Source organism: Betta splendens, chromosome 2, assembly GCF_900634795.4.
Source record: "Betta splendens chromosome 2, fBetSpl5.4, whole genome shotgun sequence".
Lineage (NCBI taxonomy): Eukaryota > Metazoa > Chordata > Actinopteri > Anabantiformes > Osphronemidae > Betta > Betta splendens.
In genome coordinates, this window is record NC_040882.2 from 17,433,986 (window position 1) to 17,455,112 (window position 21,127).

The 21,127-nt window shown below is 46.8% G+C and overlaps 1 protein-coding gene across 1 annotated transcript in view; it reads left to right on the top strand.

The window, feature by feature from the left end:
• The window catches only part of nrxn2b (neurexin 2b), a 437,402-nt gene that overhangs the window by 93,277 nt on the left and 322,998 nt on the right, over positions 1-21,127 (top strand). The window contains 1 exon segment of the mRNA XM_029166692.3: positions 13,767-13,796. Within this exon segment, the coding sequence (XP_029022525.1) occupies positions 13,767-13,796 (30 nt within the window).

Sequence of the window (21,127 nt, forward strand, 5' to 3'; positions counted from 1 at the left end):
CCGAGCTGCCACGCGTCAGGAAAGGTGTCTGTTAAATTATGGAGCGGACGCGTATGAGCAGCGCACCGTGGGCAGCTCGCAGAGGCGTGGGGGGGGGGGTAACAGGATGGCGCACGCCGTCTCCACACAGCAACATATATAAAAAACCCTACGACTCTTTTTATTGTTTTGTGTCTCTATTGCTATAGAAGCGATAAAGCCTTACAGTAAGTCATTTTATTCTTCCTGCACTGTGTATTGACAAAGAATCTAGTAAAAACACTTTTCATACGCAGGCCTATTCAGTGTATGTGCATCCTGCCGGCTTCCTGGAAAAACATGGCTGAAAGGTAAAAGCTGTAGAAAACATACGTACGTGTTTGAAAAGGAGGTCTCCTGCAGCTTCTTACAGGACAGATTGTCATTCACGGTGTCAACGTACATTCAAATGTTCACCTCACCTCGACCCCGGCGGCCTCGAGTCGAGCTCAGTGGGCGAGGTCGACGTCAGAGGGAGTCGCGAGGCGTTTGAGGTGGAAACGAGGCGGGACGCGCGGCTGTTGCTCACCTGGAGCCGTGCGCGGAGGCCCCGTCGGTGTCTTTGAATAAAAGGAGGCGTCACTCAAACCCAGGCGCTGGCACATTCTACCGCGTCTCTCCGCGCTCAGGTTTCCTCCGTCCTCCTGTGTCTCTGCAGCGCCTTCCCTTCCTCTGCACATCAAACACCTAATGCATATTTCATGACACTTCTTTACCTCAGCATATAATTGATACCATAAAAAAAGCATAAATGCATCACTTCGTCCTGCGGCACTTTCTCTAAATCATATTTATGCCGAGGAGCAGGTAGTAATACTTGAGTCCATTGAGTGTTTTGGCAGATTTGCATGGGGCAGAGCACTTCAGTGGCTTCATGTGAAGTCAGGACATGAGCGCGCTGAGCTAGTTTCTGAGTAATATCTTTTTTTTCAGTCTTTCCTGGTCTTTGATTTCAGTGAATCCCTTCACAAATCCCTCCTCTCTCGCTTTGGTCCTTTTTTTTTTTTTTTTTTTTTTTTTATCGCAGCCTTGACTGTGTGGCCCCGAGCTCGCCACATACAAAATGAATTGGCTGATATGCACAGTGACACAAATCAATACAGCTCCAACACGGTGGTAACACTTAGCTGGAGGTGTAGATGGAGGAGCCACAATGCGGTGCAACAAAATACAGGTCACTGTCGATGCGCTGTGGGTTTGGCGCCGCCGCCGTGTCGCAACATTGAGCTTTTGTTGCAGTAATGTTACAAACGCATCGTATGTTCTTGCACATGCTGGAGGGTTTACAAAACTTTACATGTTTTTTTTCTCATTTTTACTACTCGGATGCTCCAACTACACCGTGGTGTGGTGCGTTCCGTGCCCCCGAGGCTCTCTCTTTCTTGCATTTTTGCTCCAAATCGTGGCAGCGCAGCCCTGGCTTGAAACTAAATGTCAATTTACTTGCCTTGGCTTTTATCTGAAAGGAGAAGGCACCATCTTGATTCGCTCCTTTCATGTTTAGGTGTGTGGTGCAGCCGTTCTGCTCATCAAATATCCAGGAAATTGGGCTCGGATGTGAGTCATCAGAAAATGAAGCATTCTGGGGTTTTAGTTCCCAAATTAGCTCGGCTTTATTCGAGGGCGATGCTGGCCAGCTCGCTTTTTTCCTTCTTCTTCTCTTTATCTCATGGAAGGCAAAGCAGCGATGCAGACAATTATTATAAATGACTTTGTGAGATTCTTATTTAAACACGCTTTCATGTTTGGGCCCCTGTGTTGTTTCTGGGCTACTGACAGAAAGACACAAGGCGTCAAACGCCCAGTGATGAAACGCAACTCGGTTCCACTTCACGTTGCGTTTGATTCCGCCTGAGTCAAAGTGTGGGCGGAGTTTGGACTAAACAACATGTACAGTAAAGCTATGTGAAAACGAATTTGGGTAATTGAGTGACACTTCCTCAGACGTATAGCGAGGCAAACTTTCTCTAGAAATGTGCACTCAGGTGCTATTACAGCATTTATCCTAAGTGCGTCTCTGTTTCCTCCTCTCACACCGGCCAATCAATAGCTAATGGACACTAATACAAAGAACAGAACAAATCTCACACACCATGAGTGCCCAATCAGCCAGTTCTTTTCAAATCAAATTCACTTCAGTCGCTGCTGATGGGGGGCTGTGGCCTGATTAGCACAATTATACCTTGTTACTTTACCTCATAAACTCTACGTTGAACCATATGTTTACAGATCCTCAGTATAGATACAGACTCCGCCGGCGTGGACTTTAATTTGAACCGCATTATTTATCCTGCAGCTGCAGACACTCCATGCTTAATCTATAGATTAGCAAAAGACAAAATGAAGGTGTTCTCCCTCCAACGCCACACGCCAGCAGTCGTTCCAATGGTTCAGGTTAATGTGGTGAAGAAGAGAACAAGGTCCAGGTGTTGTAATGAAGTTGTTCGTCAAGTCAAATCCATGACAAACATGGAGTGTTTGAGTTTGTTCTGGTGGTGCAGGGGAAGTGAAATGCACAAACTATGGAGTCACAACTAAGAGCGATTTCATGCAATTCAGCAACATTTTGCTCCGTGCTTCCGAAAGCAAGCGTTAGGTTCTCTACTCCGCTGTTTGAGTCAGTCGGGCTGAAAAGTGCTGTTGGGAAACCGCGGCGGCGTTCTCCCGAGCTGTGTTCATCCCAGATCCGAGTCCTTTGAAACCAGAAATGTGAATTGTAGGGCAGATTAGCCACGGCTGCGATGAGATGACTCACATACAGACGACGTGACGAAGAAGACGCGCCTCATGAAGGACGTGTTCAGTGCCGGGCGTCTGGCTGTGTTTTTTTTTTTTTTCTTGCGTGTGAGATTTGTGTGTGTCGCCGTTCGCCCATGCACCTGCACGCGGCAGCTAAAAGCGCCATTAATCACTGTCTGTGCGTGCGAGGTGTGTTTGCGCTCCTCCCGCCTCCTCGGGCCCGTTCGGAGACGCCGCCCGTCCTGACAGTGGGAATGGATGGCGCTCATTACTTGTGACGGCGTCCAGTCCTCGACGCGCATTTTCACCTCGCGAGATGTCAGTCGCGGCGAGATGCTAATCGCACAGATGCCATTTGGCCACAGCCTGGTAGATTCGTATCTGGGGTGACGTTCGCCAAGAGGAGCCAGGGCTCACCCTCATCATCATCATCATCATCAACATCAAAGCCCGACATTTAGGACGGTCAAGTTGTTAAGGTTATGTTGACAGTGAACCTCAGAGCATCGCGTTTGGACCGATGCTAAATGTGCTGCTGTAGGTGCGATGACATACACCAGATTGCTTCTGTGTGTGTGTGTGTGTGTGTGTGTGTGTGTGTGTGTGTGTGTGTGTGTATGAGAAATAACAGAAAAGATAACGGAACCCCGCGGAGGAAACGGCTGGTTCGCCAGGCTTCAAACCCAAAACACTCGCCACCATCTCTGTGTGAATTTCTCTCTCTTTGTCTCTCCCCGTCCCCTCGTGGTGACATTTTTCGGGCCCGTGTGACGCCATGAATGACAACTAGGGGCTCTTTGGAGTGTGTGTCGGCAGAGTGGCCTGGCAGTAGGAGATAAGGAGGGGAGGCTGAACACACACACACACACACACACACACACACACACACACACACACACACACACACACACACACACACACACACACATGCATATTGTCCACGCTTTTAAAAAAGAGACCTCCAGTCATAAAATCCAAAGGAAGTCGTGGTGTCATTGTAGAAGTGTATGTGTAATTTGTGTAATATAGTCAAACACATGCTCAGCTGATGGTATCAACTATGAACCGATGGAAAGGTTGTGAACATGGTTGAAATCCGCAGCAACAGTGTAGAGCGTTACGGCTGCTTTGTGTAAATACTCTGACAGCCCCGGTTTTAGTTTGCTGGATCTTCTACTTCATCGCTCAGCGCTCGCTGCTCTACCCCTCTCCGGTGCCGTGAGGACACATTCGCCCTCCGTACGCTACAGATACTCATTAATATGCGTAACCGCACCCAGTACGGCCGCTGCGATGCGCTGACACGCGCAGACCCTCATACCTCGCTGCGTCGGTGTAGAGGCCCCTGTTCGCAGCTCGCCGCCCTGTCTCTGGGACGGCAGCGACAGATGGCGCCTGTTAAGATCCGTGGGCCGGACCCCCGGGAGACGCCGGTGATCATAGGAATGAACTGGGAGATGACAGTGATCACACTTCCCCCGCCCCCAAACCACCGCACGCTCGGCCAATGCAGAGGGCTGGACGGCTGCTTACTGTAGGGTGCCGCGGCGAAATGGGTGGTGAGTGCAAACAGACCTCTTGACACCAGGGCCGCGCGTGGAGGAGGGCGAGCAAGTGCTACCATCTTGTTAAGTAAAAACAGCCCCTCAGAAAATTGTCAGCGATGAGCGGGAGTGGGAGAAGACGAGAGGTGGGAAAAACACCTCTTGATTGATTTTGGTATTTCAGAGACAGCTCTAATTATGTGCTTTTGTTACTGACACTGATGAAATACTCAGAAACAGTTATTGATTTGGCTGCCTGACTCTTTTTCCAAGGCAGATCCATTTCACTAGAGCCGGTATCAATCTCTATTCCTGCTTCAGGTGCCTTCTGTAGCCTAGGAATTAGTTTTAATTACAGCAGTTTATATGTAAATTGATTATCCTGGGTCAGTGTGGTGATGCAGGTGATTTCTAAGACACCGTTTCCTTTTTAGTGCAGTTCAAAATTATTATTGTGTGTCTAGTTGAAATTAAATGAAGTATAGCACATTAGTTCCCATATTGTTTTGTGTCTCTTTTAATCTCTAATTGTGAAGAAGGCAATTACCGAGGCTGAGCGTTAATTACATCATTAGCTATTCAGTTTCTGCTTGATGTATGATCTTGACCGCTTCCTGCATGTAAGCATGTCTGCAGAGGCCGCACACTCAGAGCAAAGGCAGCTTCGTGGCTTAAAGAGAATATCTCATTAGGACCACTATCCCCTTTTCAATTCACCATTCTACCCTGGTCAGACGAAGCCTCTGCTCCTTAGTACCAGACCCGCTGGATAATTGCACATAATTGGATTTAGCAGTTCAGGTCTAATAAACTGACCCTGTGGTCCGACGGACTGACCACAAGGTCACTTTGCTGGATTTGACAGTAGTTCTGTGTGTGTGTGTGTGTGTGTGTGTGTGTGTGTGTGTGTGTGTGTGTGTGTGTGTGTGTGTGTGCGTGTGTGTGTGTGCGTGTGTGTGCGTGCGTGTGTGTGCGTTCGTGTGTGTGCGTGCGCTTTTAAGGGGCGAGATGATCCAGACAAGTTATGTCAGCCTGATCCCTGGTGACCCGATGGTCCTGAGTGAGGCCTGAGACAGCGGAGCACATGCGTGGACTACTTAACACATGCTAATGATATCACTCTTATGGATCAGCAGAATGAATCGTTTCTGGTGTCACATAATAGGAAGTTCTAATAAGTAAAGGGAAGCAGCGGAGGCCTGCGGGGGATTTGGGTTCTTTGTGCCTGGAGCTGGCACATTAGCATTCAGGCAGTATTACGGATTAGAATAGTAATCCTCAGGAAGCTTGTTTTTTCTGATTGCTCGATACCTTTGGTGCTAAACAGCCACGGCTTTGGTGTTTATGCCCTGCACTGCCGAGGGACTTCACTTATATCAAAGAGCAGAGCATGTACGACGACTTTGTTCTTTTACTTGTCTGTTTGGGTCTCAGTAATAGTTTGGTCTGAATAAACACAGGAAGGAGTTTCATCACGCGGTGGGACGGAAAAACCTCCTGAAAACTGCTTCTTCCAGATGTGTCTGATGCTGCAAACCAGTGACCAGGTAATGACCCCCCGCTGCTTAAAACAGGAAGGGATAAAAGTGCCAAATTTAGGGCTCTGGTGTGTTCTGAGCCACTAATCCAGTTTCCTCTGGGCTCCCCGGGGACGAGCGGATCCGCTGTTGACTGGTATTCAGCTAAATACACAGCGCTAGGAATGGCTGCCACAGAGGCGACGAGGGCACCGGGTGCCAAATAACTGGTGAGTCAGGCAGTAGCAGGACGCTCTGATCTAACGCCAGACCTCCCTGTGGAGGTGGAGGCAGTGGGTGGAGGGCGGAGAAGGGAAGGTTGACGGATCGGAGGCATCGCAGGTCAGCTACCCACCTCCTGAATCCAGACAAAGACTTCTTTATGTCAAACAACCTGCAGCTCTGTGGTTCCACTTTTTTTTTTTTTTTTCGAGAGAAAGAGGGCTAAAAATGCAGAGGATGCAAAAATAGACCGCTGAACAGATTGAGTGGTTTTCTTAAAGAGCTGTCGCGGGGCCCAAAACAGCACGGTGGAGCGGAGGATGAAGTCCTGACAGATGGGATCAGTGAAGCCTAGCGCAACAGCCCTGTCTGATTTAACAATCCTCACTGTGCGAGCGCTAGCCAAAACCAAGCCGGCGCTCCCGAGGCTGGCGGCAGCAGTGACTGCATCCTTCAGGCGCCTACACTTCCCACAAGGCACCGGGAAAAGTCCAGAACACCTTGTCACACGCGTGCACACACAGAACGGAGCTTCCTGGGATGTAAAAGGAGCTCAGATGCGTTAAAGTGTGTCCGTAGCTTCGTCACTGCACTTGATCTGCACGCATGTACACACTGTAACATACTGTTGCTTCCCTGGAGATTACCTGGAGTTTGACTCATCATTCAGAAGTCCTGATTACTTGTGGACCCAATGGAACCGCGATGTGTGTCCATGTCTGTAACGGGTTACCACCAAGAATGTTGTTGTTGGACCAGAAAGACATGAGGGACGGAAAGACTGCACCAGTATGGCCGACAGGATGGTGAAGATCCTGGAGGCAGTTGCCATGCCAACGTGGGTTGGGCTGCACCGTCTCAGGCGTTTGTTCACAGGCGGCGTTAAAATGTGTGACTCTTGAGAGAAGTTAAAGGGGGAGACGATGGTTTGTTTGCATTATTTTCATAGGTTCACATGAGTGAGACACTAGAAAACTAGATGCTGCCTCCTGTTTCAGATCCGAACATACCGAGCTGTCACTGATACCTCTTCATAAAGGCCCAGCATTTGTTGTTTTGTTTCCACTTCGCCTCCTTATCTTTTGTTTTTTTCTTAATTCTTTAGCGTCCGTCATACGTGAAACCCCATTTTAACCAGAGCCGGGCTATTTCACAGCACAGCGGCACCAGACGCCTCCTACGTTGTGTTTAACATTGTTGAAATATTTGTTTACAAGGTTCAGTGCAGTTTAATTTTCTTGTGATCAGCTTCCTCTCCTCTCTTTCTGCCGCTCTTTAGTTCCTTCTGTTCACTCGAACTCGGGAGCCCTTTTGTTTGAATATGCAGAGGACTCCTCTCTCGCTGGTATTTGTTCAGTTTGCCTAATTAGAGTTTGGCGAGATGAAAGCAAGCAGCAGGGCCTTTTGCTCAGCAGCTGAAACGAAACAAAACCCGTCGTATCTTCAGGAAAAGAAAAAAAAACAACAACTTGAGATTAGTTATTTACTTAGTTTAGCTTTGAGCGGTGATGCTGCCGTCAGGAGACAAGGCTGGACGAGGGAATGCTGTTTCACTCCTTCCCTCATTTGGGTTTACTTTAATTTTACATTTACTTCATACATTGTAGCTGAAATGCTCCCAGTGAAGGTTCATGTTAAAACACCCATGAGTTAATTACTGTGGGTTTAAGAACAATTAAGAGATTAAGACTGAATATGATATGATAACAATTTTATTATAGATCCACTTAGAGTCTGTTTAAGCAGCATCCTCACAACCATTCATCCACTGTGCACAAAAGAAGCACACTTGTGTTTGTTTGTGAGGAGGTTGTACCATTCGGGATTTTCCAATTTCCGCTATCAAGCTGCTCATCGTTTCCCGCGAAGCAGACCCCGGCATCAGAAAACAGGCACACGAGTTATGAATACATTTGTTACACAATTTCCATTAATTTTGCTGTAATTACCCAAGTCCCTGAAATGACTGAACTTCCAGAGGCACAGTGGATTCCATGGTCTAATGGTGTTTACCCGACCCGATGAGCTAAAGGAAGGCAGCACACGGTCGCAGTTGGAAGACATTAATTTTCCATTATGGGATGTTGTGTGAGTTACCTGCTGAGAATCCACCCCTGATACAAGACGGGAAGTTGCCCCTTCACAGGCTCATGCGGAGCCGCGTTTCCAGGGAAAGTCATTATGATTTTTATTTTTACTTTTTCCCTGCGCAGAAGCCACGGTTTACTGTCGTGCTGTTAGTGGAGAGGAACCGAACGGAGCTCCTAAACGCCGGCTGATGGGAGGAAATTGTCAAAATGAAACATTAAACATCAGCAAATGCTCAAGGCTAGGTGCTATTTTGCACTAATGTCTCTGTAGATTACTTTGGCTCTGACTGGAGCTTTCATGGCTCAGAGGACCGAGACGATTTTGTTGTTTTTACTCCATCTCAGTGACACGGGGGCAGTTTCGGCAGCAGAGGTGGGAACGATACAGAAAAGGTGGTCATAAAGTTCACTTTATGTTTGAGTGAAGGATTGAGGACCTGAAGGAAGATCATTTATTTTGTCACTCCTTTGATCTTTGAGTGGCCTTTAATAACTGTAATGATTGTTACTTTTTTTCCTATATTTCCATACTTTTATCAGGATCAAATGTGCAGCTCAGGGTGGATGGTGTGACTTTGAAAGGACGGGGGGTGGAGGTCCTTTGATGGCGTCAAACACGGGGTTCGCACTGCGTGTGCTAATTGTCCACTCGAGGACGGCTTCCTTCCTCCCATCAATGTCACATGTCTCCGCATCGCATCTGATGCTACAATTACTGCACCCAACGCCGCAACGGGCCGCGCGCATTCTGCGGCGCGCTGCTCACTTTGAGCTTCCCTAATGACTGCGTCCAGAAGTGGCAATCAGAGGCTTTCATTCCATGAAATTGGCTGCGGAACGAAGGCGGATGGACTGGGGAATGGTTGCGGGATTCATCTGGTGTGGCATTTAAAGATTAGGACGTGGAGAGGAAGGACAGACGGATACTCTGGGAGAGGAGACCAGATGTCAGCGAGGAATAATGATTAGCTCTGACCTCCTAAAAGAAAGCAAAATAGAGGTCAGACATGGAATGTATTGGTTTTTGCAAGATGAACCCAGCATGACTCTTCCAGGCTGGAAACTCAAAACATTTGGTGACTGGAATAAATACTGACAAAAGGAGGGATGGGGCGGATTGGCAGAGCACAGCGCTTTAAATTTAGAAGATACACTCCTGAGCACGATGCCAAGTTTGCTACACTGCACGTTTGCAATTAGTCGTGATAGAAAAGCTGCCTTGAAGTGATTCTAAGCGCTAGTAAAACACTTTAAGTCCTCTGAGCATATTATGTCTATGTGGTCTAAATTAGCGTGAATGAAGAAATCATCAGCATCCGCATCCCTTCAGTGGGTAAAATGCAAAAGGAGTCCTGTGGTTCGACATATGGAAAGCCTGTTTATACATGAACAGCAGCCGCCACCAGTGGGAGATCTCGCTGTGCATCTATGACTAATGACGTTGGCGCGATCCAAGCCATCAAACGTTGACGCGGTGCGTTTTGAGTCGTCTCGTGCGTTGGCACGAAGCATAACAGTCCTAGAAGTGGACCGGCTCGAACGTTGTCATGTCTTAATTACTGTCTGGTTGCCACTCCAATAGTAAATCACATCATTCGACAGGCTTCCAAACACCCTAGTTCGTCTCTCCCGACAGCTGATGGCTGCTCATGCTGTGTAAAGTGGAAAGTGACCATAAAGATTTAATGCCTCGCTCGCTTCGTTTAAGTGCCTCGACTTGGGGTCAACTGCTCCCTGGGGCATTTTCCAAGGAAATCAGATTCACACGCGCGCACACACACACACACACACACACACACACACACACACACACACACACACACACACACACACACACACACACACACACACACACACACAGAATTCAGACTTGATCTGAGAATCTGGGGCACTTTGACACAAATCAACTAAAAGCCAACTTCTTAAGGATGAATGTTATTAGTTTTAACTAAAACAAATTATTTACAACCGTGACATAACCCATAATATGAGTCCCTGTTGTGGCTCATGTTGGCCTTCATCACTACATCCCTATGAGAAGTGGGATGCTGTTTCCCCATTTCATCAAATTGTTCCCTTATTTATTATTTTTTTAGGGTTCCAGCACTGACAGCCTGACTTCAGGCCCGATTCACCACGTTGACCGGACAGACGTGTAACTTGGCCCACACGCTCGGACTCGGGCCCGTTCCAGGACGGAGCTGCGCGGCGCCTCCAAACCTGTACCCTTGGCCCAACATGCGCTCGCGTCGTCTCGTGGACGGTGTCGCGCGTCGCGGCTTCGCCACGGCCCTAGAAAGCGCTGACAAAAGCCTTTCCAGTCTTCAAGCAGATGCGCGATTGATGCTCGGCGCAGGCGTCAGGTGACTGACGAGGCTTCGTCTCGCCACGGCTTCCTCCGCTCTCCTTCAATAAGGCATTGTGATGAGCAGGCGAGCGGTGAACAGACATTTCTTACAATATCCAGCGTGTAGTACATCTTCGGAGGCAGAGCCAGTTCACTGTAAGCCTATTATCCTTTACTAAATGTCTGATTCTGCACCGCCGTTGAGGAGCTCTGGAGCCATTGGACAAAATTTTCTCTAGATGTTAAGTTATAGAATTGAAGGTGTTTTGAAGCTGCGTGAGCTCTATATTAATAATTTAAGGCGCCAAAAACCTGGCAGCCCTTTACATCAAGCTGAAGCCGCTACAAGGCTGCGGACGCCCCGGCCTTTACCCCCCACGGCCCCTCCTCCCCCCGCGCGGGGCAGGATGGGGATCGCTAATGAATTAATAAAGCACTCCCAGTCCTGCTGCGTTTCCGCGTTACTTAAGCCGAGCAGAGACGCCGTGGCTTTGAGCTCCGCCCGCTGAGCCCGGCGCCACTCGCGTCCAATTAGAGGCACTCTCGTCCGCGCCGAGCAGGCGTTCGGGCATGTCGCCCCCGTCGTTTCCCCGCTCCCGGTCGCCATGCCGACGCGCTCTGTCACCGGGAGACGTACGGTGATGATTGCGCCGCGGAACTTTATCCGCGCCGCGGCCCAGTAAAAAAGCGCTGATTTGTGGATGTGCCGAACCTTTTGGAAATTGTGCGGTTTTATATCTGGGGCCACAGGTGCACGGAGCAATAAGCCGCACATAAAAGCATTTATTGTTTGTATTTTATACTTCCTGACATTTATACACTTGCATAGCTCCTGCTTTCTGGTAATGTTTGCTCCCAGTAAAGTAATCACAGGTATTATGTCTGAAAAAACGAACAGAAAAAAAGCTTTTACCACAGTTTTGTGACAGCTACCTTTTTAACAGTCAGTGAAGTCAAAGTGATGATGACGGTGATGATGATGGTGACTCATTTTATTATGTGCCCTCCAGTTGTGCTGTTGCTGTGATGGCTTAATACGGTTTAATGTCACACAAGGACATTGAAGAACATGCAGTGTCTGGTAAACGACTTACCGCTAATACTTCTTTCATTACACCGCGCCCTAACACGATCTGTGTGGCCGAGGAGGATATCGCTTTACAGAGAAGAACAAGCAGGTCTACTCCGTTAGGGCAGTGATATCTGGTGGACACATTAGGATAAATTAATTTCTCTGAGTGCTGTGAACTGAGACCAATGCACCCGCGCCTCGCTGCCTTTGTCTTTTATCAGCTACAATCTGGCCGCGTTTGAGGCACCGGCGGAAATCGGTATTTTGCAAAACAGGACCGGGTTGTGTTCATCAGACGTGAAAAGAGGGAGCGCGGAGGAGAGCGGCAGACGGCTGCAGCCGGCTGGTGGAGAGCTGGATGTGGGGAGGGGCGGGGGGGGTGCAGACGTAAGCATGCCGCCTCTAATGACAGAATTATGACCCTGCTCCATCTGCCGCTCGCTCACAAGCAGCCGACGGGGGCCGCGCTCGCCGGCGCCGCTTCCGTCGGGCTCCCGTTCGTGTACAGGTCCCAGGATGTAGCCGCGTGCTCGGGGGTCGAGCTCTGGACTCCGCCGTCCTCCCTCCGCCAGCGCCGCTCGCCGCTGTTGTAATTTAATTCGTGCTCCGGTATTGATTCCGAGTCGGAGTTGAGACAAATGAAGCGCTTCCTGGTGTCTGTTGGGGTTGGATGCGGTTTGAATTCCTCACATGCCCTGCTGGTGACAGCTGTCGCACCCTGAAGTCAGCCCTGACAACACCAATGCGGCCTTCCACATATGTGGCTTTTATGTCACGTGACTTCATCATGTCTGGTTTTAGCCTCTGTTAGAATTCCACTTATGCAAAAGGATGATTGCTGTCTTCTCTGCCCTGTGTTTTCCTAACCTCTCCTTCTGTCCGAAGATAGGGCCGTAATCTGCCTTAGTGTGGTGTGGCTGCCGTGGGCGGAGGGTCGGGGCGCCTGCATGATTCTGTATGCGGCAACGGCACCGTGGTGTTTCATCGCCGGAGCCGCCGCCTTATCTCCCTAATGGATTATGAGCGAGGGAACGGAAACACAAGGCGGCCGAGGGAGGGTGACTGGACTCCCCGCGAAGGGCCAGCGATGAGCGAGCTGCAGCCGGATCCAGAGGCGTCGGCCCTGGACCGGGGGGGGGGGGGTCATTGGAGCAGCTCGTAGTCAACGGCCATGTGGCTTTTCCTTGTGCTGATGGGGTTTGATCATCCGCGGTGGAGACGTTAGAAGCCGTCTTTGGATGGATGTTGGCTCTGTAGGTTCTGATCCTAACGCTGATGCTCAGACCTCCCAGAAACAAGGAGCGACCTTTTCCAGCACGCCGGCAGCTGCAGCCCGGCGTTTCTTCTTCTGTACAGTAGGTTGAGCTGCTTGCTGGTAGCGGCAGCAGCGTGCGTTTGAAATGCTGCTGATCAAGGGAAGAGGCGACCTTTCGGGGCTTGTAGTCGAGCAGACGCGGTTGATGTTCGGCGCTGCCCGGGGTTCGACCCGCCTTCCCGCGGGAGGACTGCTGCCAGCCTCAGTGAGGGGCCACATCGGCTGGGTCTGTGAATAAGGTTCTTGATTACAATTAGCTCTCGTAGCACTTGAAGCTAAGTGCTGGGCCTGCTGTCGGACTCTCCTGCAGCTGCTTTGCTGATGTGAACGCTGCTGCTTCACCAACCTTGTTTCTGAAACTCTTCCACGGTTGAGATGCAGTACTTTCACATCTGGATCCTGATCCCGTCTGGCTCTGACAACACACCACACCTGTATGCTGTTTATCTCTCTGTGTGACACCTCACAGGACTCGAGATTAGGTTTTTGTTTTCTTGATTCGAGTACAGTAGGAGATGAGGAATTGAGTTCAAGCCTTTTCTGCCAAACAGTTCTCTGTGTGTTCCATAAGTACTCCAGAGGAAAAAAAAGCATTTGAGAGAGCAATAGCCTTCGGGGGTTGCACCAAATGAAAATGCTTTTTTTTCTAAACCCCCCACACCTCACTCAAGAAGTGTTTGCTTGTTTTCTGTTACTACTCTCTCTCTCTCTCTCTCTCGCTCTCGCGCTCTCTCTTTCTCGTTTTTTACCTTTGATTTGAACTCTGACATCCAAGTCTGCCCCAGGATGTCTGTCACAAACTGCAGTCCAACGTTGTGACAATGCTTTTTTTCTTCCCGTGCCTTTTATGACCTTCTTTTCTTCCTCTTTCTGTTCTTTTTTTCTGTTTTTTCCCTTTCAAGGTCTGGCGCACCTGACGTTAAACGACCAAGGTATGGGTTCATTCCTGTTTTCTTTTGGGTTTGGTTTTTGGTTCCTTTCTTTTTTCCCGAGAGGAACTGACTGAACCTCTTCGCCCTCAGCCCCTTGAAACTGCCGCTTTCCCTCACAGTCTCCTCTGCTTTTACCTGCCTTCCGTGGTGCGTCCCTCCATTTCCGCCCTTGCATTTCCACCCTATATGCGACATCCTCTCCAGGCCCCGTTTCCCTTCCCCTCCGCACCTGTACATTACTTTGGGATGTGCCTCCTGCTCCCCCCACCCCCACCCCCCTCTCCCCGCTGCCATGTGTTTGTGCTTTTCTGTGACCTCCACCAATGTGCGTGTCCCACCCCCTGTCCTGTCCTATGGCTCACGTCCTGGACCTTCACCTCTGACCACCTTTGACCCTGACGACCTGACCCTGGGGCTGAAGGTAACACTTTTCTGCTCTCCCTTCTGCTTGGGTTTGAAGACCGTTAAGAACAAAAAGGACACAACTGCTGAATCTGCTGATGAAAATGTGTTTGCTGGTCAACGTTCCAAAAAAGAAAAATGTCTTATTTCCATTCACGAACACTTCAAGGTGAAAGTGTTGTCGAATGTGCAGAGTTTCTCATCACCACTCTGTCAACATTCCTATTGTTTGGCACAGAAATTTTTAAAGGTTAACAGTCGATGATATGATCTTATATTTAGAGAAAATGTGTCTGCAGTTAATTTGAGCTTCTTGATGATGTTCTGTTCACAAACGCATACACTTGCTGTACATTCTGTGCTACTGATCATCTGACCTGTTTCTTTTAAGGGAGGTGTTGAAATGATGAATAGCATATATTTGTATGTGCTTTTGCAGCCAGATGAATTTGAGACGCTGCACCTAGCTGTACTTTATTATCCCTCACGCTGACTGTGTGCTCACGTCACTCTCTGACCTTTCTCCGCCTCGGGCCTCCCAGCGAGGACTGTCCATGGAAGAAAAGTGGTAAAGCAAAGTTCACAAGTGAGAAAGGACGTGAACAAGAGAAGTACTTGGTGAATGCTCTGACCTTTACTGGTGTGGAGAGAGCGTCCTCAGAACCCAGCCCTTTTCCCAGATTCGCCCCTTTCACTCTGTTTCTCACACTGCGTTCAGGTTGATCGTTCCAGATTCAGAGCAACATGTCACAAATTCATATATCGCAAATTCCAAGGATTCTGCTTTTTAATGTCCTTCTCTTAGGGAGAGGCACCAAAGTCATCACAGGTTGTTGTAAAATCACATTCCTCATAATCTCAGTACTTTTAAACACCATCATTATAAAAATTAGACCTAAATTGCCACTGTGAACAACAATTACTAGCTGCAATAATTAAATAAAGTATAGAAGTGTAGTACTCAAAATTAAATATTCACACAATAAACTAAAAGAATCAGTTGGAGTATCTACCGCTGGCTTTGAGTGGTTTGTTAAAGCGGCACAGTTAAATCCAATGCTACCAGTGGTTTCCAGTGGTAAACATTACTTTGAACAGCTCAAAGTGTTTTTCTTGCCCCTATAATGTGACTATGCCTTCCTTACTGTAAGTCTGACAACTGGAAAAGCAGGGACTTCGGAGGTGCCTCGGTGCAGGTGTTGGGCCAAAACACACAGCTGTTACAGTAGGCAGGTTACTGAGTCAGAAGCAGCTTGTGTCAGTAACTAGCCTCATAAATCAAATATACCCTAATAAGGGTCTGACTATATGACTATAAACATGCTTAACATCAATTAAACAGCACAGTGAGGGCTACAACGCTATATAGGTGTCGTTCATGTGCATCAAACACAGACGAAGATATGATACGATAAACCATTAGCATATAGTTAACATTTTAGCTAGTCCTAGGCTAGTTACAGACCCATTTATTTGTCTACCACCGCAATACTTCTTCAACACAAATAAACAAGGCCTCAATGAAAGCGCTAATCTAAAGGAATCTAAGGATATGCAATGCTAGCTGTCGTGTGGTGAGTAATAGTCTAGTTAAATAAACAATGTACACATTCTAATATCATCACACAAAGTCCATATTACTGGCAAACTGACCCCATTCTGTTATTTCTACCTTCTGGGAAGTTACCCACTCACTTTGTTACTCTCTAGCCCTCCCACAGAGCTTGTCTGAAGTGATTTATAGGGGGGCGCCATTTGGTGACGTCAGCAATCAGCTTATTGGCTACCAGTCCTGTCAATCTTGTGTTGGTGTTTTTAGGCCAATTCCATAGCTCATAACCACCACTGGCCATAGTCAGTTGTTGCTAGGTGGAGATATGGCTGCGCAGACACCCCCCCCCCCAGTGACCTGTACAGTGACAGATTTGGAAATGGTGGACACGAATAAACACCTTCACATATGTTTAGATCGGTATAGGTAAGTGGTATTTGTACATATTGATCACTTTTATTGCTGTTTTAGGTGGATAGTAGTGACAAAACATAGAGTAGAATATCCACACTAAGAAACTTCTAAGCTCATTTGACTGTTTCCATTGAAATCGTTATAACTTGGTTCTGCTTCACTTCATCAAAACCAACTTTTTGCTGAGTTGATGTTCACTGATTGCTATGATTTCAAGGGGGTTAAAAGTTATTAAGGCCTCAGATATTCAGCTTGAAAGGGAATTTTTCTTTAGACAGAACTAAAAATATTGCTTTTTGTTTTTCATAGACATCACATCAGTAACATTTAGACTTATCTTTACACATCATATCACATCTCACAAATATCCCTTACATCATGACACTATTTGCAGTCGAATAGACTTTGTGGTTGCAGAGATAAATTCAATTGAATGTAGCTATGCCATTTTCCAGAATACCCTCAAAAAACAGCCTCAGGGTTGGAAAGGCTAGTTGGTTAAAGTGATCTGTCTGTGATTTGTCAGTTTGTAATCCAGTTCTATTGTACCAAGAAATCCAGCAAAGTGATGCAGCTTCACTGTAGAGGATTTAGGGTTTCGATTCATATGAAAGAAAGGAAATAAAGGAACAGATACAATATGACCTTTAAGAAGCTTCTGTCGACTTGACAGCTTTCCTGTTTAACGTGTCTCTTTCTCCTATATGTTATATGCTACAGTATATGCATATGTTGCAGTATGGATATTAATTAAGCCCACCAAAATTATATTTTAAAGGGGTTAAAGCCATTGAGTTCCAGTCTGACATGTTTACACTTAAAAACGTACACCTAGTTACTCAGTTCCAACAGACACTGACCAGCACCAGTAGATGAAGCATTTGTCTAATCCCTTCATCTGTACGAATTTATTATGGGAACTGTTGAGCTGCTTTAATTCACACGTCACACTCCAAACTTTACGGAGAAACGTGAGTCCGTACGACCACTAGCTGTTTTAGATTTCCTCCCTCATCATTGAACCCCGGCAAGTTGAATAAATACAGGACACAGGGTCAACAATCAGTGGATACACATGAAAACCATATAATCAGAGTTAGATTAAAGCAGCTGATGATACTTGTCTCATCCAACAGAGCCTGGCTGGCCATTTATATTGATCACCCTCTAGTCAGAATTAATACGTTGTTTGTTCCCAACGGACAGACCAAAAAACATCCAGAAAGGGAGGAATCAATAAACCCATTTGGTAAAGGTGAGAATGTGTGACATGTTAGCGAATTAGATGATTTTCACTGGAGGATTTAGACACCCAGACCCCCCCCTTAACCCCTTCACCTCCGTCCTGAAGTCTGTGTGTGTTCACGCACGCGTGGTCAGGATTGGCCGCATTCTCGACAACAAGGAAAGATTCTGGTCAATGTTAACGATCACAGGCAGGTGCCTCAGCCGTCACATAACCAGGCCAGGAAAATCAATGCGGGTTTCATCTCCAACCCAAGGCTGTCCTTCACGGCTGCAGGAAGGACAAACCCCAGGCTGATCTCTATCTGCCTGCCTGTGAGACTGCTGCCGAGCCCGCACACGGCGCCGCACGCTTGGAAAGACACACATTAGGCTTAACAAACAGCCATTTAGATTTAAGAAGATCTTTGACAGGCCTCTCTGCGTTCCCTCAGCAATAATTATGTCAATTTGAAATACAGCATCATCCTTCTTGACCATTTGGCAATTTAGAAGCCAACAAAATTGATTTTATCTAAAAATGTATTTTAAATTTGCTCTTTGTGGAGTCTACTTTTTACAGTAAAAGAAATACTTAAGCCTTTTCTCCACATCCCTTGACCTAAAGCATAGTTTGATCCAGAAATAAAACACAAGAGCATGTCAGTGCTCAAAACCCAGTAAACATGATCATTTCAGACCATAAGCAGAAATATTTATTGCTTACTCAGACAAAACTGATGAGAAAAGAGTTGACAGTATTGACGGTGCTCAGTCTAGAGTCACCGAGTCAATTGGCGTGTGCCAAGCAGCCCCTGAAGCCGTCTGAGCTTCAGCAGATTAATCAAACGCTGCTTTAAACTAATAAAGCTTCCGCTTTCAGTAACAGGAAAATGTGCAAGTTAATGGCTCTAAACTGGCAAGAGATCCTTTGGATTTGGACATGGAGCATTTGCTTTACATGTGAATAAGCTTCTTCATTGCTGCCTTTGTTTGGAACAGACCTGCACAATTACACTGTGAAACAAATTAAAAGGCCCTGAGAGAGAGGGTTTAATGTAGATGTTGTTGGTGATACTGTGGGGGGAAAATGAAGGGAACAGGCAGCTGATCAGTATCTGACCTCAGATGTAATAGACTAGGTCCAGGTCATGATATCCATTGCTGTCTGAGCTCAATGAGGGCAGTTCAAGGAGTCCATCTGTCACCAAGACTGATCTAAGCCATCAACATTACTCTCTTCTTATTAAACATTTCTAAGAAACACCGTTCTATATGCTCCAGAGAGTGAATGGTTTATTGATGATGAAGTACATTTAAATCATCATCGTCCTTTACATCCCAGTCAAAGATTACACGCTCAAACAAACTACAATCTACTTGTCCAATATTAGGATGTGCCGCTATCGAATGAGGTGATGTCCATGATTCTTACACTGACTTTAACCATCAACAGAATGAAGCGAGGGTACAGGTATACTGTACCGTATCTGAAAGCTTGTTGGATGATGATTTTGGGGTCTGCAGTAGCCTGCTCCTGCCCCATCGTCTGACTCAAAACCTGCAGAGCTACTGCGCAGACATTAGGCCAGGATGACAGAAGTCCTCGCGCAGGCAGGAAATTCTCTCGACACTGCAGCAATCTAAAATGGATGGATCTGTACAGCAGCCTGGATCTGCTTCACACGGCCCCCTATGCAGCTCAGACAGGCGCCACCATGACCAGACTTATGGCTGCTTTTAAAGCATAAACGCAAACACCAGAGACGCAGGGACCGTAACTGTGCTCTTTGATCATTATTCCTCTAATTGTATGCGTTTGTCCCTTTATATGATGCAGGCACAGCTAGTCCGGCCACTTCACAGCCTCCAGTGAGTCTCTCTCCTTTAAGAAGGATTGAAGACTTACGTTGTGTTTCCCACACCAGTCACACCTCGTTATTGGCAGCCTCATGAACGGAAAAGGATGGGACTCACTATAAACAGCACAGTCCATTAGTGGCGGTGCTCCCTCCCTGGTCACAGCTACAGTACGTGTGCTAGGTCGGCCTGTGATCAATAACAAAGCTGGAGCCATTTATACGTGTAGATAAATCACATTTTCATTCTTTGTCAGCACAGCACAAGGTTTCAACGTTAATTTTAAAGCTCAATCGACACATTAAATGTGTTCTCTTCTTCGGGGGCTGAAGACGGGGCATTCTGGGCAGGTCGCCAGTTTATCACATCACGCTTTAAAAGACTTCTTTATTGTGCCCTTGATCCTGCCCAGTCGCTCACTCGTCGTGGAATTAACCATGTCTGGCTGAAGGTAGCATCCACAGGCAGATCATAAACGGTGTGGGCTGCTTCTGAAATCAAACACAGATTGTCACCATATGGCAGCGTGTGATATGACAAAATGTGTTGCCATATCCTCCCAGCAGAAGAAAATGGCACAATATTGTACATCGCAAATAAAGACAGGCTTGAATCGAAGCAAAGGATTTTGTTAGAGCCCATTCTGTGTAAAAATGCTAAGCAGAATTTAGTGAAGCGCAAACGGGAACTTTGTGCATCCAAACCCAGAGAAAGTCATAGTTTTTGGCTACATCTGTGTTTTAGTATATTTACAGTTATTTAGTCCAACATTTGACTTTAACATTTAACACAATCTACAGTAGCACTTCTAGTACAGTTTGACAAAGCTCTAGAGACCTGTAAGATCTGCAGTAAAAACAATGGTTCAAGCTTGAGGCTGATTGTGAGCGAATCTCAAACTATTATAAAATTATTATTAATAGCGTGAGGGGCGGATGATAATTGCAGCAAACACAGAATTATCACCAACACAATGCATACGTTACCAGTAACGTATAAAACCAAGTATTTTAGGCAGCGTATGAAACGTCCAGAACGGAAAGTTTTTTAAAAACCAAAACTACAGGATACACTTTTACCAGGAGAACAAAAGGCTGCTGTTTGTTGCAGCAGGGGAGGCTCCAGCGACATTTTAAACGTCAGCAACCAACGTGACAGTTTAGAAAACCTTCCTTACATTGGTCGCTAACTTTTTCCGTCCGCTACAAAAGCACATTTTTTGCAGCAACAGACTGTAACAACACTTTTGCTGATTTGCCCAGCAGCGAGCAGCAGGTGAACGAAAGCGCTCCTGGCGGAGAACAGGCTTATTCTACACTTTTTGCCCTTCAGGCATTGTATCGAATGCCTGATTTCACACTTCTGACATTAGCATATATAATGCTAACAATGCTAATATGGACTCCTGATATATTCAACTACCAAAAGTCTGTTACTAACTGAGAGTAGAGATCTAGAAACAAGCTTGGGTGCATTGAGCAGTGACTTGCAAAAATGCAACCTGTAGGGAAATACATACTGTAAAATAGGGTTAGTTTAGACCCCGAGTCTGTGCCAGAACATCATTCTGGTTAAAACTAGTTCAAACAAAACATCAAACATACAAACATCAGGAACATGTTTCACTTTAAAGGAGTTTTAAATTGTAGTAATCTGCCTAATGAGCATCAATTATTCAACTACACAGATCTCTTCTACCAAACAGCTTTTTGAGCCTCTCAGTGGCTCGAGCCAAGCGACACAAGGCCTTTCCAGATGCAGAGCAGGTGACGTTATCATCGATCGATTCATCGATCTGAAAATATGAAAGATTCCAAATTTCAACTTCAAACCCTGTTTTTTCACCTAATGCCCTTAATCACAAACTGATGCATGCCGA